Source organism: Pelodiscus sinensis, chromosome 3, assembly GCF_052426305.1.
Source record: "Pelodiscus sinensis isolate ZL-2025 chromosome 3, ASM5242630v1, whole genome shotgun sequence".
Lineage (NCBI taxonomy): Eukaryota > Metazoa > Chordata > Testudines > Trionychidae > Pelodiscus > Pelodiscus sinensis.
The window spans coordinates 140,887,322-140,905,142 of NC_143054.1; the positions used below are offsets into that span (position 1 = coordinate 140,887,322).

Below are 17,821 nucleotides of genomic sequence, written 5' to 3' on the forward strand. Positions count from 1 at the left end.
CAGACTTAAAACTATAACTCAATTAAAAAACAAAGTATTTGAAATGCAGTGCCTCCTTATTTGACAAAGCCTTCATTCAGTGAAAGGAATGGTTCAGTGAAAGGAATGGAGTTTTTTAGATGATTGGGAGGTCATCAGTGGTTTCAGGGGCAAATTCAGGACTTGGCTGGTATTCCAAGGTGAAAATGATGAAATCTGATATTTTCTCTATGTTCCAAAGAGAGTGAATGGGTTTGAAAGAGCAAAATGTACTATGTATCCATAAATAACATAGTACAGTTTGAATTCTGGGACTTAGAATGGCAAATTTCTTTAAACGGTCTGACAACAAATATTGTCACACCAGCCAACAGGTCATCTATCTAACACAGTAGTGTCTAACATAGTTTTCTACGTGGACTTACTTTCCCATACAGAGAGTTTGAATTCTTTTCCATTGTAAACTCCACACTATACGCTCAAACTTTTTTCTCTATTTAGGATTTACATTTTTCATATTGCAGGATGTCATATATACATTTTAATTTAAACAGTGTTACTACAGTGTTGAAGATGTAAGGTTTAACATCTCTTCTTGCTTTTTTTGTTTTATTTTGTTTTCCAATTATTTTAGTGAAGTTCCCTCCTAATGTAGTGAATATCCATGTGAAACATCCCCCTGAGGCCTCAGTACAGTTCCATCAAGTTTCAAGAATAGACAGCACATCATCAGGACAGAAAGTAAAAGTACCCCAGCCAGGACATCCCCAAGTTTCATATCAAGGTGTTCCATATCACAAGCCCCAGAAAGGATATTCTGCCTTCCTACATCAGCAACCCATTCCTCATGTATTTCCTGTTTCTGCTAAAACTCAGCTTGGGCGCTGTTTCCAAGAGACTACTGGGACACAGGTAAGAAATATTTACAAATAATTTTTGAAGCAAGAAACTTGAAAGAAATACTATACACCTAGGCGACCTGTGCCTTCAGGGACAGGAGGTGGCAGGGAGGGGATATGTAGCGGCATTCCATCTAGCAATTAAAACGTTAATGGGTGCACAGGCCTGCATTGCACCTCCCAAGTGGTACCACAAATCCTCTATGATTATACAGCATGAAAATTTTCCATCGGTCAGTAAAGGACACCTCAACATTCTTTTGTCTCTAAAGTGCCACAGGCCTGCTTGTTGTTCTTTTTACCAAAAGAGATTTCACCTCACAGTGTCTGTAGGCCTTTCTTTTGCAAAACAGTGCTAGTAGTTCACACCTCTTGTTCCTCTGAGCTAGCATTCACACCTGCTGCACACCAGCCTCCATGAAATATTGTTTTCATATGATATATATGATGCTTTACTGGGTGCTTTTCAAAAATAAGAACAGGTGGTTTTCTCATCAAATGACTGCAGCTCCAGCAGGGTCCAGGGAGTCTCTTCAAAAGTTCACCTTGTTCTCTTCCTAAATAACTGTTTTCAGAAGGAGCAGTGGATTTGTCTACAGTGCCCATTCTGTTCAGGCAACTGCCATCTCTTGGCCATTTTTTTCCTAGTCTACAGCAGTAACATAGGGTACGTCTAGACTACATGCCTCTGTCGCCAGAGGCATGTAGATTAGGCTACCCGACAGAGTAAAATGAAGCGGCGATTTAAATAATCGCCTCTTCATTTAAATTTACATGGCTGCCGCGTTGAGCCGACAAACAGCTGATCAGCTGTTTGTCGGCTCAGCGCGATAGTCTGGACGCTCCCCTGCCGACATCAAAGGGAGTTGTCGACAACCCAGGTATGCCTCATCCCAGGAGGCATACCTGGGTTGTCGACAACTCCCTTTGATGTCGGCAAGGGAGCGTCCAGACTATCACGCTGAGCCGACAAACAGCTGATCAGCTGTTTGTCGGCTCAACGCGGCAGCCATGTAAATTTAAATGAAGCGGCGATTATTTAAATCGCCGCTTCATTTTACTCTGTCGGGTAGCCTAATCTACATGCCTCTGGCGACAGAGGCATGTAGTCTAGACGTACCCATAGACCCTTGTGTGGGAATGTGTCCTGAAAGGCAATCATTAAGGTACCCAAAATTTTGTTCTATCTAAAATAAACAATCTTGCTTCCTCACCACCTACACATTCTTACTCATTAAGTCCAGTATTCTCTGTCAGACCGCCCACAAATACATTATTTAGGCTGAGCACTATTATTGATACTTTTTATGCCTACTTTTGTGTTAATTTGAGAAATGTTAATGAAAATAGTGAAAAATGACGTGTATGTGTGTGTGTATATATATATATATATATATATATATATATATATATATATATATATATATATATATATATTTATTTATTTATTTATTTTGGAGAATGTTTTGCCAACCTGAAAAGGGTGAGAAATAAGGTTATAGGAGACGATGCTAGCAACATCTATAGCTAAGATTGCCTGATGCTTTCTATTATAAGACCCTGTTTTCAGTTACTTTTAACTTTGATTAACTTTGAGGTAAAATTTACCATGTTGTTGTCTGCTTCAGGTTGATTTTTTGGGGGGATGCTTTAGTAAAAACAGTTAATTTGTTCATTTCTCTTTGTTCAAGTTTCAGATTGAACATACATAGAATTTATTATAATAAAAATATATCCGCTTTCAAGTATACTTTGTGCATGGTTAGTTCCTGTGCAGTACACCAATTTGTCTCCTATTCAGTAGCCAGGTATTATTGGGCAATTATGAAGCTTGTTGTCTTGTTAATATAAACTTTCTCCCCCTTTTCCAGCTAGTCCTGTATTTCAGTCAGCAGTAGGTGTTTGTGCTTAATCTTGCTTGATGTTTAGTTTGTAAGGTGTGCTATGAATTAGAATGTGAGAGCTGTGTACCCAACATCACACTGGCCATGCACTAAGGTGATTGATTGGGAACATTTCACAAAGTGTGTTGATAAGAAAGTATCAAGTGCAAGAAATAAATTTGCTTATCTTGGTGGAACAAGTCATCTAAGAATCATTTGCAGCATCTATCCTGTATCTTTCACTCCAGATCTCAGACAGATTCATGTCTGACTTTATATTTAGCAGACATTTCTTCTTACCACTGTGGGCAACTAAACTGAATTACGCTTTGGTAGAAGACTTTTCAGTGAATGCTTCTCCAACAAAAAAAGGGGTGGGGAAGGAAGAGAACATTGCTTTTTACTTACTTCTGCACAAAGGAAGTGAAGATGCAGACACTGATGTAGAACAGTGGTGGGCAATATGTGGCCCAGGAGTCACATGCGGTGCCCTTCAGGATTCTCTGTGGCCTATGAGACATTTTGTTTGTTACCCACGCTTCAGGTTGCCAGAGTCTGCTGGTGGTCACTGGTTTCTGGTCACTTTTTTCCTAATGATATTACTAAAGTAACACACATGTAAAGCATGCACATGTGACGTGAGGTGCCCTCATTGCACAGAGCACTGACTGTAAGAGCTGTGTGCTCCCTCTGCATCCAAAGTGCTACTACCGTCCAGTTGGCGCACAGTGCTCTTTTTAGGCACACACACACTTAGCAAAACTGCCCAATCCTGGCATACTGTCTCGGTTACAACAGTCTTCAGCCCATGAAGATGAGGGAGGGACATTCATGCAGCCCATTCACTAGCCTAGGTTGCCCATTGCTTCTGTAGAAGCTGAGATAGGAGGAAAAAATGGACGAAAAAATGAGTGCCATTAGATTTGGTGTATCGTTTTAGGAAAATTCTTAAGTTTAGCTTAGAGAAGGGCTTATAGACCAAAATCATTTTTTATTTATTCGTGCTGTCCTGCTCTGTAGCACTGTAAGGAGGAGAAACATGCCCTACATTATTGTCTGATCATCAGATTTACTCCCCTGTTAACATGGTTTATTACTAAGGCCACATCTATACTTACCCAAAAGTTCAAATCAAGATACGCAACTCTAGCTATGTTCATTTTGTAGCTGGAGTTGACATACCTCGAGTGAAACTTTGATGCAGTTCCCAAAGTGGGAGGTCGACAGGAAAAATGCTCCCAACGACTTCCGTTGCTCCTTGCAAGGGGTAGGAGTACTGGTGCCAATGGGGGCACCCTTAGCTTTCAATGTAGCAGGTCATTACTAGGCCCACTGAATCAAACACCAAAAGATTGATCTCCGGAGCACTGATCCACAGGTAAGTATAGACGTGGCCAAAGTGCCAGAAATACAATAGGAAAGTGCAGACCTGGAGCATAGGCAATTATTCTCAGACTGTTTAAGGGCTTGCTGTCCTTGTGGAATGCTATGGTTGTGCTCGGGTTACGGATGTTAAGGTCTAGTCGACTAGTCAATTCCCTCCCCCCCTTGCTGCAAAGGGGAGGGGAACAAGGGGGACTTCAAAGTGGCGTTCAAAGAGGCAGCGCTATACAGCTGATCCCTGACTCAGCTGTGCGGCGCTGCCCCTTTGAAATGCTGCCTGGGCGTTTGAAAGAGACAGTGCGGCACAGCTGAGCTGGGGACCAGCTGTGTGGTTGCCTCTTTGAAATCATGAGGCGGCGTTCAAAGGGGCAGTGCCGCACAGCTGAGCCCAGGATCAGTTGTGTGGCTCCGGCGAGGCATTTCTGTGGAACCCGGGATCAGCTCGGAAGTCCCCAACTGATCCCAGGTTCTGCTGAAATGCTGCACGGAGCCTGAGTCTCCAGCTCTGTGCGGCATTTCAAATCGGCAGCACAGTATGGAGCCTAGGGTTAGCAGGGGACTTTGAGTCCCCTGCTGACCCCGGGCTCCATGAGGATGCTTCCGCTTTGAAATGCACAAAAGCCCGTGCTGGGGACTCTTGTACATTTCAAAGATAGCACACCCATGCAGCCCGGAGTCAGTGGCACTTCCGGCTGGCCCCGGGCTGCATGTGGAGTTCCGCATTCCTCCTTTGAAATGTACAAGAGCCCTCTTTGGGGCTCTTGTACATTTCAAAGGAAGAATGCAGAAGTGCCTATTGATTAGTCAGTTAACAGCTACTTAACATCCCCAGCCCTTGCAAATTAGGGCCACATTCTATCTGTAGCAGTTGGAGTGGAGGGCATAAGAAGTTTGCTTGTGATGTCTGCACTAAGGGCTGGGTAGAATTACAGAGAAGAGAGCACAGGAATTTCCCTATTCTTTGAATAGTGTACAGAGGGAATACATAGTGTTATGGTGTCTTATCCACCACCCAATGGGGGATAACAAGGTGCACTTCTTGCAAACTCACCCTGCATGATTGTGGGCTACAAGAGGCATTCTGCTTCTGAGAGGCGTATGCTTCTCAGTATTCCCTCTGAAATAATACATCTCTGCACTACTCCTGCATGTGGTCTTCAGACTGAGCTATTTCCTAGTTCTCCCAAACTGTATGCATACTTTTAGTGCCAACCTTGGGGAAAAGCCTAATAAAGTCTGAGAGTACCTTTTTTCTCAAATAATGTAATGTATGGCTCAACTTTCAAAGGAGCCAAAAGCAGGTACTAGGAACTACCATAAATGTGTTAGGCTGAAAAAGGTCTGGAATCTAAAAGGAGCCATTTATTTTTTATTAGTTCAATACTAGCAGGAGTTACCCGGCATTGCTTGGGAAAGTGGAGGAACAAAATTTAGAAAAACGGTAGTCCATTATTGTGTTTTTAATGGTAGAAAAGTTGCACTGAGTTCTATAGGGATTAAAATATATTTAAAAAAAGTATAAAACAACCAATTTTATGTTATCATAAAAAACTTTATTGTAAACTATATTTTTTGTGTCATTATTCTTAACAAATATGTACAAATTTTTTCCACTTCCAACTCTTGAACATGCAACTTAGAGTTGTCCATGTGAAAAGCAAGATGTCTTCAAATCAATTCCAACTACTTTAAGTGACTGTCCTTGCGCTTTGTCCATATACATTGTTGAAATATTAGTTGATATTACTGAGGAGAGGAGCCTGAAGGGAAGGAGGGGGAAGGGAGCCGTGTGCCTGCTGCCAGCACCCGAGCCTGCCCTCCGCTGGCCTTAGTGAGTAACTGGCCCCACCGCTTCCCCTGGGAAGCCGCTTGTCCCCGCACTGCCAAGCTCCATGCAGCCCTTGGGAGAGGCGTCGGTCTCTCATCTCTTACCTCTCACAGTCCCTTAAAACCTTCTCCTGGATGGCAGGTTATCCCTCTGCCGGCCTTAGTGAGTGACTGTCCCCACCACTTCCCCCGGGAAGCCGCTTGTCCCCGCACTGCCAAGCTCCGTGCAGCCCCGGGAGAGGCATCGGTCTCTCATCTCTTCCCTCCCACTGTACTTTAAAACCTTCTCCTGGATGAAAGGTTATCCCATGCAAAGTTTGGTTGTGGTAGCTCTTATAGTGTCCAAGGGTATGTCTACACTACCACCCTAATTCGAACTAGGGTAGTTAATGTAGGCAACCGAAGTTGCAAATGAAGCCCAGGATTTAAATATCCCAGGTTTCATTTGCATCTTGCCGGGCGCCGCCATTTTTAAAGCCCCGGTAGTTCGGACTCCTTGCCCGCGAGGAGTAACGGTAGTTCGGATTAGAGAGCCTAATCCGAACTACCTACTCCGTGCCGCGTGTAGCTGCGGGCACGGAGTCCAAACTACCGGGACGCGCTTGGGCTGGTCTGCAGGGAGACAGGGAGCAAAGCCTTGGAGCACGCCCGCAGCGGGACAGCCCAGGCGCGCCGCAGCTGTCCCGCTGCGGGCGTGCTCCAAGGCTTTGCTCCCCGTCTCCCTGCAGATCAGGGAGACGGGGAGCAGCTTTTCTCGCCCCGGAGGACCGGGGCGGCGGACCGCGGCGCATCTGGGAGTCCCGCCGCTCCCGTCCTCCGGGGCGAGAAAAGCCCCGTTCGTAACTGCGGATCCAACATAAGTCGGATCCGCGTAACTCGGGGACTGCCTGTAGTTATGCAACATACGCATATGTGCAACCTTAACTCAGACATGTCCTAAATGTCTGAGTCTAACTGTGCAAAATAAGACTAATTTTTGGTAGAATTTATGCAAAGTTACTGAATTTGTCCAAACCAATTAAAATCTTTTCTCTCCTTATTTGATTCTGATATTCTGTCTTTCCACCTTTAACCTAAACAGCTGATCTCCCAGACACAGGCCAGCGATTCTTGTCACTCTATTTTCTTTGCACCTCTCCCAGGGTTCTTTCCCCTCAGCCCAGCACATTCTGGACCACCTTAGCTTTGTTGATATCTCTTTTATGGATCTCAGTTACCAATGTCAGTCTTCATTAAGCCTAGATTGGCAGCTGTTGTCAAATCCCAAGCATCCTGGCCTTACCCAGATCAGAGATATCCAGAATGTATTTTTCACGTTTAACTTGAGAGCATGCCTAGTGCCTGCAAAAGGACTGGTGCATATTTGATTAAACCAGGGGGATTTCCATGTCTTCTCTGATTAACAAGTTATAGTCCAGCTTCTTGAATAAGATGTTGGCTTTATTAAATCACAACCAGTTTCTGGAGGGGTAAGCATCTGTGATGTAAAAAAAATAAACAACTCCCACCAAATGACACTCCAAATTACAACAACAAAATCCAAATGATTTTCCTGTTTATATGAAAGGAAAGGCAGGAGCCCTCATATAAAGGTCAGAGAAAAAAGACTAGCAGATTCGGAAAGAATAAAAAATGGTGACAGTTCCCATGATTCAGAGTGATATTTTTAGGTAAATATTGTTTTACTGTGAATTTTAGTGCCCTGATTATTGGGAAGAGGAGACAAAGGTGGTCTGATGGCACCCGCATAAATAGGATTATTATTACAATATATTAACAAGTTTAGAGAAATTGTTTATGTTCTAGCTGACTGATTTTTTTGGGGAAAAAGGGTTCCTCTATCCCACTGCCTTTCATTACTCATAATAAATAAAAACCAATATTAAGAAGCAAGAAGGAGAAGTTGGCTGTTGCATAATTGATTAAAGCATGTAGAATTTCCATCTCTTCTCTGATTAACAAATTATAGTCTAGCCTCTTGAATAAGATTTTTTTGAATGTTTGTTTTATTAAATCACAATCAATTTCTGATGGGGTAAGCATCTGTCATTTAAAAAAAGAACACACTCAAGCACATGACAGTGTTTTTGGTACTGTACTGGTTATCCATTAAGTATGGTGTGGAATTTATAGTTGTGTTTTTGACCTATAAAGCCTTGAACTGCCTATCTGAAAGTCTGTCCCTCTTTGCATACCATACTGCTATAAGCAATGTTATAGCTGATTTGGTCTCAAGATATTAGTGAGCCAAGGTGGGTGAGGTAATAATGTTTTATTAGACAACCAACTTCTGCAGGTAAGAGAGACAAGCTTTTGAGCTTATACAGCATTCTTCTTCATGTTCGGGAAAATTGCCGAGGTCTAGTGCATGTTACAAACCTATACTAGCATAATTATGTCACTCAGAGATGTGAAAAATCCACTCTCTTGTATGATGTATTTATACTAACCTAACCTCTCCCTCCTCCTCCCCGGTGTAGAGGGAGCTTCTCCCATCAACATGGCTTCCACCTTTATGGGAGGTGGATTAACTGTGCCAATAAGAGAAGTTCACCCATTGGGACTTCAGTAAAATACTACATTGGCTGTAAAGACAAGGCCTCAGACCATCACAGCTAAATACAACATAGAACAGATTCAAAAGCTGTGTATGGGACACTTCCAGCCCACTCAGTTATCCTCATTAGCACTGGCATACAATTGACAGGCCCTTTTTTGTCTCTCTCCCCTCTTCTTTTTCTGTTGTAAATTTTGGGGACCCCCTTTTTTCCACTCCAACTCATCTGAAGAAGTGGGTATTGCCCACGAAAGCTCTTGATACTATATTTATTTTTGGTAGTCTCTAAGGGTATGTCTACACTACAGCACTAATTCGAACTAACTTAATTCAAATTAGTTAATTTGAACTAAGCTAATTCGAACTAGTGCATCTAGACCTAAAAATTAGTTCGAATTAGCATTTTGCTAATTCAAACTAGCATGTCCACATTGAGTGAACCCTGAACCAAGGTTAAGAATGGCCGGAAACAGTGCTGGCAGGTCATCAGATTAGGACTTAGAGCATGGAGCTGCTGTCTCAGGCTAGCCGAGGGCTGTGGTTAAAGGGACCCGACCCCCACCCCGGACAGACAGTTCTCAGGGGTTCCCCACTCACTTGTCTAACTCGATGAGGGACAGCAAAGCAATCCTGGCTTGGAGTGCCCTGAATGTCCACACTGGGCACATCACAGCACTCGGTCATCAGCCCAGCTGCACTTGCCGCAGGCTGCCATCCGGGGGGGGGGGGGGGGTGTCAATCGGGAGGCTGCAGGAGAGCTTCCACCCCGAGGAGCCCGCAGAGCCACCCCAGTCCTCCCCATCGGGGGCTCATACCCCATTCCTCCCTCACCTCCTTCCACTTATCCCTCCCAAGCCCCCCTTCCTGATGTACAAAATAAAGGACACGTGTGTTCAAAAACAGAAACTCTCTTTATTGAACAAAACTCGGGGAGACTGGGAAAAGGAGGTGGGAGAGGGGAAGAGAGAGGGTGGGAGAGGGGAGGGCAACTAAAATGAACAGGGGTTTGGAACAGGTCCCATATGAAGAGAGGCTAAAGAGACTGGGACTTCTCAGCTTACAAAAGAGGAGACTGAGGGGGGGGATATGATAGAGGTCTATAAAAGCACGAGTGGTGTGGAGAGGGTGCATAAAGAAAAGTTCTTCATTAGTTCCCATAATAGAAGGACTAGAGGACATCAAATGAAATGAATGGGTAGCAGGTTTCAAACTAATAACAGAAAGTTCTTCTTCACAAAGCAAATAGTAAACCTGTGGAACTCCTTGCTGCAGGAGGTTGTGAAGGCTAGAACTAGAACAGAGTTTAAAGAGAAGTTAGATAAATTCATGGAGGCTGGGTCCATGGAGTGCTATTAGCCAGGGGATAGAAATGGTGTCCCTGGCCTCTGTTTTGGAAGGCTGGAGATGGATGGCACAAGACAAATGGTTTGGTCATTGTTTTCGGTCCATCCCCTCCGGAGTAGCTGGTGTTGGCCACTGTCAGCAGACAGGCTGCTGGGATAGATGGACCTTTGGTCTGACCCAGCACGGCTGTTCTAAGCTCAGGGCTCAGGGTCGGGGGTCTCACTGGACCACCTTGATTTTCATGCAAACCTGCTCCCGGGTGGCCAGGCTGGCAGCTATCCTGCCCTAGACGGCCACTTTCCTGTGCCTAGTGCGGAGGTCGTGGATGAGGTCCACGATCTCCGCACTAGACAAGGTGGGTGCCCGCCACTTGCAGCCCCGAGCAGGCTCCTGGGAGCCACCAGCCTGGTCCCGGGAAGAGGCGGAGGGCTGGGTGGCAGCGGGTGGCTAGTTCGTGCCGTGCCAGGTGCAGGGTCTGCTGGCTGGGTGCTGGCAGGCTTGCACCTGGCACGGGCACCGTAGCTAGACTGTGCCCCTTTAAGGGCTCCGGGGCTGGGAGGGGGGCAGAAGAGTTTCCCTGGTGGTGCCCAGAGTGGCCACCAGGGAAAGCTGGGGAGGGCTAGCCTCCCACTAGTTCGAATTAAGTGGCTACACAGCCCTTAATTTGAACTACTTAATTCGAACTAGGCGTTAGTCCTCGTAGAATGAGGTTTACCTAGTTCGAATTAAGCGCTCCGCTAGTTTGAATTAAGTTCGAACTAGCGGTTTGTATGTGTAGCACCTATCAAAGTTAATTGGAACTAACGTCTGTTAGTTCGAATTAATTTTGTAGTGTAGACATACCCTAAGGTGCCACAGGACTACTTGTTTTTATAGAACAGAGTGTTTAGTATAAATTGTTAACACGTTTCCAAGGGACCATTCAAGCTGAAGTGGCCCATTAACATCCTTGTAGTCATAGGGAGAAAAGGAAGGGGAGGATGTGCAGCAGCTGGTGGGAGGTTATAGTGGGTTATAGATTGTTGTAATAAACCATAAATCAAATATCTCTATTCAATCCATGATTTTGAATATCCAGCAAAGTTATTAATTTAAGTTCTGATGCTTTTCTTTTGAAAGTGTTGTGCAGGTTTTATTTGATGCTATAGAGTCATCACTTTGTGAAGTGTTCACCCAGGGGTGATATAGAGTGTTTTATCCTTTTCCATCATGTTCATTCAAGAGCCAGTGGTTGGTTTCATCCACATAGTTGTTAGTGGGTCTTTTAGTGCATTGGATGCAGCACACCATGTTGTGATAGGCATCTGTGGGACCCATAGATCAGTTATAACTGAGATCAGCAAGAGTGCCTGAGCTGGAATTCTTTACTGTAATAATCAACTTGATCATTGTAATTTTAAAATAAAATAAGAAGCATATAGAACAGGGGTGGGTAAGAGGCGGCTACTGGGCTGGATCCAGCCCACTGGTTACCTCGCTGATACTCTTACTACAGAGCAGCTGCAGCCTCTTTGACCAGCAGGCTGCTAATTGCTATGCAGTGTGGGCAGGGAAGAGAAAACTTTGTGCTCTGTCCCTGCCCCCTGACAAAATTCCTCAGCTCTCATTGGCCAGTGTCCAGACAATAGGAGCTGAGAAATTTTGCTGAAGGCAGGGGCAATGAATGTAGCTTCCTCCCTCCCACTCTCCCCTTGCTTGGATTGAGGTGGCCCTCACCTTTTAAATATTAGATTAAGCAAAGGATAGAAGTATAGAATAAACAGAATAAACAGATTCTGGATTTAGCAAAGGATAGAAGTATAGAATAAACAGAATAAACAGACTCTGGATTTAGCAAAGTATAGAAGTATAGAATAAACAGACGCTGACAGTTCAGAAAATTTAGAAGTTGGCAAAGTTCAGAGGATGTATTATGAACCTGTCACGGCAAAACTGTATGTACGTGCTTACCTCTATTCACATTAATAGCTCCATTGACCTTTTGCATAAAATTAAGCACATGCAGAAGTGTTTGGAGGAACTTGATTCAAGTCACTAACATGTTTTTCCCAATTGCAAGTATTAAATAAAGCACAAAACGGATCTCAATTTGTGATCAGGGCAGCAAAGTATATTGATGGTTATTAGTGAATAAACGAATCCACTTATACCTTTATGTAAATGGTGCATGATACGGTTGTAGATGTATCAGGGATTGGCATGGAAATATAACCATAGTAATGTGCCATTTTGTACAGACATTTCCAATGGAAGTGAAAGAATATAGATTTTCATTGCTCAACAGTTATAGCAAATATCTGCCATATTGTAATTTGACAAATTCTTAAAAAAAATAAAATAAAAAAAAATAAAGTAAAATCAGATGTTTCACACATTAGTACTTTTTTCAGGGCACTTTTAAAAACTTTTTTTGGTTGCAAGTAGTCTTAAAAATACCATCTCATAATATAAAATAGTTGTCTGGAATTCCTTGAGGCTCATGGTTTGGCTTCAGAAGCTTTTAAACAAATAGACTGTCAGAAAATCAGTGTGGATCCATTTAAAGGATATAATACCTTATCCACAATAGATTCTTTGCTAAATCAATGCCCTGAAATATCAGAGGATTAAAATTGTATCAGATACCCAAACCACCAAACATTGTTTTAATGACTCAAATAGAAGAAAGACGGATTATTTTTACTTGCCTATAAAGAATGTTCTGCTTAAGCCAAAACAAATTCTTTTACAAGTCCTTATAGAAAGTCTGGAAGTATTTAAGAGTTTCTCTACTCTTTTTATGAAACAATGCCTGTTACTGAGCCATGTTCTATTGGCCGATATTCTTTTTAACAAGCTGTCATCCAGATATCCAGTAGATTGGTCATTATATCAGTAATATGATTCAGTAAATTTGGGGGTATATTACAGTGCTATCCATTTGGGTGAAGGAAAGATTAATAGTTCAATGTCTATGCCTGTTGAAATGTTTTTAGAATGCTTGACAGTATGTCTGTTCACTTTGGAGTTTTTGCAGTAATGGCCTGTAAAAGATAGTTTTCAAGCTGAATTCTGAAATTATTAGTTATTCCTTGGTTTGAGCACCTGTGGATTTCAGCCATAGTCAATCAGTATTAATGGTGATATTGTGACTTGTAAGTAAAACCCCACAAAAGGGAGTTGCAAGGGTTCACAAGGCAATGGAGTCTTGAGAAGCATCCTGATGATTCCAGACCAGAATACTTTGGTTATGTCTACACTGCATGGCTATTTCTACACAAGCCGCCTGTTATTTCAAAATATTTTTTGAAATAATAGGCACGCTATTTCAGCAACCCAGTAACCCTTGTTCTATGAGGGTTAAGGGATATCTTGAAATTGTCTTTTGAAATTTGGTGCTGTGTAGACGCGCCAAATTTCAAAATAAGTTATTTTGAAATAGATTTGAAATAAGATATGCAATTTCTATTGTATCTTATTTCGAGTTTGGGGTGCTGTGTAGACGCACCCTTTGTGATTGGTGTGGGACTTCTTGCCAGATTAGGATCTCTACCACCCTTTTAAAGGAGGTCCATCTATTACTTGGGGTAGCGGGAGGCAGAGGGGTGTATAGAGGGTGTGGTCTTGCTGTCTCTCCAGTTCTTTTGTGGAGTTTGTCACTGGCAGCAGCACCTAGCGCATGCAAAGACTGGGATTGTGGCTGAAATGGAGCAAGAGTGATGTGGCTCTTTTGGCCTCTACTGCCCAGCATAGTTTAAACCTACAGGGCGGTAGCATGCACTTTCTTTAATAAGTGATAAACACATTAAAAATAAACGTGTTAAAAAGTATCTGTTTTAAAACATCATGAAAGTTGATGCCCGTTTAATGGGAACTATTCAAGGCACAGTGTGCACATTAAAGGCTTGCCACTTAAATTAGGGCAGAGCTGTACCGAAAGAAGTGGCAAATGGGAAATTCCTGTGGATTTCCCCAGAACACCCTCCCCTATCTATTGTTTGCATCTCAGAATGCCGGATAGAATAAGATGAAGAATGAGCTGCAGAGGAGCAGATACTTATGAGGAGGGTGTGCTTTCCAGCCGAAGCTTGTACTGCATTGAAATGGAGCTTCACTCCTGTGAGGCTGATTGTCTGTGAAAGAGGAGACCCTTTCTATGGCTGGCTGGAAAGCAGGGCACGCAGTGGCATGAGGATTGGAAAGATTGGAAGCACTATGTTGGAGGAAGCTGGGAAATCAAAGCTCATAAGCCAAGAGTAAACTCCTGCCTATGTTAGAAACACTGACTGGGTACCATCTCCCCGTGCTGCACATGTCTTAAACCAGCGATGGGCATTCCAGGCTGGTGAGTGGGCCACATGAGTGGCCTTCCTTTATCTCAGTGGGCCTTAAGATTGAAATCAGTCGTGCATTAACCATGACACCCAGAATAAGGTGAAACATATTAATTCATGGCATGCTGAATATTTCAAAACACGTAGAAATGGTTTAAGCATTCATATATTAATATAACTGTCATTAACTTCAAATAATAATAATAAAAACATTTACACTTACTTTGCAATATCAAATCCCTGTCTGGCTTTTTCCCACTTCCTCTCCCAAGTGTGTCTCATTCCTGTTCCTCCCTGTCCCTCACAGATCTTCCAGAGCACCATGAATTGGCTAATTCGCACCCCATCCCTGCTCTTCCCTCTTCCTCTCTGATCTTGAACGCCACAAATCAGCTGGTGATCCGGAAGTGCTGGGAGGGGAGGGGAAGAAGTAGATAAGTGTGGTGTTCCCAGTGTGCTAGATGAGCTGCCTGCATTGACCCCCATAGGCCACAGATTCCCCACCATTGTCCTCAACTATGCAGATCTGAAGTATCATTTATGTGGAACTAAGGAGCCCCACATAGCTTCCTTTGATGTCCAGCTCGGATGGATGCTAATCAAATTATTGCTGATTCTGAAGGCTTCAGTTAATCATAGATGTGATGGGTTCAGGATCTTAAATCATTGCCAGTATTTATTGGTAGAACTGTAAACCTCAGTTGCCAGATGACTCAGAATTTGGAATCCTTATTCTTGTTCATGGTTTTTATGTGGAAATGTGAAACCCTTATGATCACAAGAGATTGTGTTGTGCAGTACAGTGCAAATGCTCCAGCACCACACGTAAACTAAGAGTGAGTTTCACCTTTTAAAAAAATCCTTATATTTTGTTGAAACTGCCCTTCCTAACAGAGTGTCTGATCTGGATGCCAAGTCAAGAGAGTAGTGCTGTATACAGGTGTGAATAGAACTCCTTGTAAATGTTTAGGGTTATACTTGAAGAAAATAGTATGAAAGCAGTTTAGTTGTGTGAGCTCTAAGACTTGGGGCAATTATGGGTAAGGTACAGCAAGTTTCAGGACTTTAACAGGGTTCAAAAAAGAGCTGGATAAATCCACGGAGGATAGGTCCATTAATGCTTAATAGCCAGGATGGGTAGGAATGGGGCCCCTAGCCTCTGTTTGTCAGAGGCTGTGAATGAGTGACAGGGGAGTGAAAACTTGATGATTCCCTGTTCTGTTCATTCCCTCTGGGATACCTGGCATTAGCCACTGTCAGAAGACAGGTTACTGAGCTAGATGGGCCTTTGGTATGACCCACTATGACTGTTATGTTCAGTACATAATTTTACCCTCTGAGAGAGGTATTGGGGAGACATGGTGCCCCCCACCCCTTACACTGATCCCTCTAATAGTCACAAAAAATCTGAAAGGATTTCTGAAAATCTTGACCCTATTTAAATAAAAGCCTAATATCCTTTTAACATGTAAGGTTAAGTCTAATATCCCCAGGATTGCAGGTGGCTTAGGGGTAAAATCCTAGCCTCATTAAAGTCGATGGGAGTTTTGTTTTATCACTGTCCTTCAACTGAACATTTGAAGTGTATTTTCTCCAGAAGCAGATGACATCTAGTTTCTGAGTACAATAGATGCACCAACTAGGAGAACAGTCTTAAAAAAGATCAGGGCTTGTAGGTGTTACCCTCAGACATTCTTGTAACAAGTAGTAATGTTGTAGGGCTGTATTCTCCCATCTAGACTAACTAATCCTGAAAGCATTCAGAAGAGAAAATTTCTAGTTTTTTGCTAGTGACATTTCCAAGTAATTCCACAATTCTTAACTTTTAGGCTGTTTTATTGGTGTGGAGCTCACCTACTTTGGCTTGCAGAGAATGGTACAGAATGTCACAAATTTCATGTTGCAGAATTATTTTGCTCCTAATTGATACTCTTTAAGTACACAGCAGATGTACAAAACTTTCTGCGTCCATTCTCTAGGGAGAAAATCCATTTTGCTTTCCTTTGCTTTGCAAAAATGAAAAAATATCAAACAATCAAGGAGGTAAATTTAAGTTTGGCTATTGTTAAACTGTTAACAGATTTACTAATATAGGGTACTTGTTCAAAATAAAACACGATTTGCAATAAATGAGAATTTTCCCTCAGCAAAGACTGAAAAACTAGGCCCATTATTTGTGTGATTGAAGAGTCACAAATAAAAATAGATAGGCATTCATTTTTCCCCAGTCAACTTGCTTATGTTAAATTATCTTTCAGTTTACAAATACTAAAATCTTTCAATATAATTTGACAATTTCAGTAACAGGTCATAGAAGTAGGCACATCTTAACAGTGAGTTGTGATCCTAGGGGTATTTGTATTTTAAAAATGAAATAGGAAATTACATTACAGAAATCATGATAATACTTTTTTGTTCCTTTCTTTAAAAAGAATAATGGGAAAGGTATTTGAAATGATTTATATACTTTTTGAAAAAGTACAGGGACAGATTTTTATAATGAAAAATGTAAGGAGTTATTGCCAATGAAGAATTACTAGCTTGGAAATATATTCACTCATTTCAGTGACTGGGTTTTGTTCCAAAAGTTGAAGGGGAAAAAGAATACTGATGCAAAATGTTTTAAAACTGAATCTGCTCATCCCCACGTTGAGTGCTAGCCCAAGGCCAGTGAACTATTTAAGTTCCACTGAGGAGTTGAATGAGTCTTCAGTGGGCTTCTGCAAATGGGTGAGTTTTACCCAAGGGCTGCGTCTAGACTGGCAAGTTTTTGCGCAAAAACTTGCCAGCTGTCTATATTGGCCGCTTGAATTTGTGCAAGAACACTGACGATCTAATGTATGATTGCCAGTGTTCTTGCGCAAATACACTGACGCTCCCGCTCGGGAAAAAGCCCTCTTATGCAGATGTTTTTGTGCAAGAGGGCCAGTGTAGACAGGCAAGGACCTTTTTGCGCAAGAAAGCCCCGATGGCGAAAATGGCTACCGGAGCTTTCTTGTGCAAAATCGCGTCTAGACTGGCCACAGATGCTTTTGCGCAAAAGCACTTTTTGCGCAAAAGCATCCATGCCAATCTAGACACTCTTTTGTGCAAATGCTTTTAACGGAAAAACTTTTCCGTTAAAAGCATTTGCTCAAAATCATGCCAGTCTAGATGCAGCCAAGATGATTATGTAATACAGCAGAATTCTAGAGGTGAACATCTTAGAGTAACACTAACCTGAATGTTCTTTACTTATTTATTTCAGTGTGGCAAAGCACTCCCTGGCCTATCAAAACAAGAAGACTGCTGTGGAACTGTGGGTACTTCCTGGGGTTTTAACAAATGTCACAAATGTCCCAAGAAGCCATGTAAGTGTGATTTCATTATTGTTTTCTGCATCACTTCACTTATTTGTGGTCTAAGTAGCATTTCTTTTAAAGAAAATGTAACATATATTTCAAAGGAACTCCATTGGTTGATAGAAGAGAGGTGACAGAAGCTGCATTCCCTTCCTCATTTCAGTGACAACAAAGTAGATGTTTTATTTTTCTCCTTCTTGTACTGAGGTAGTGATACTTCACCATATTTTTTCAATGTAGGGACATAATTATATTGAATCATCTTGCATTGCCTAGCTGGACTTACTTTTTTTTA

The 17,821-nt window shown here is 42.4% G+C and overlaps 1 protein-coding gene across 9 annotated transcripts in view; it reads left to right on the forward strand.

Annotated features, from left to right (window-relative positions):
* LTBP1 (latent transforming growth factor beta binding protein 1) overlaps positions 1-17,821 on the forward strand; it is a 328,168-nt gene that overhangs the window by 148,580 nt on the left and 161,767 nt on the right. For all 9 annotated transcript variants that reach the window (XM_075924972.2, XM_075924973.2, XM_075924974.2 and 6 more), the window contains 2 exons: positions 614-891; positions 17,433-17,535. In XM_075924972.2, coding sequence (XP_075781087.2) covers positions 614-891; positions 17,433-17,535 — 381 coding nt within the window. The remainder of the gene's footprint in view (positions 1-613; positions 892-17,432; positions 17,536-17,821) is intronic.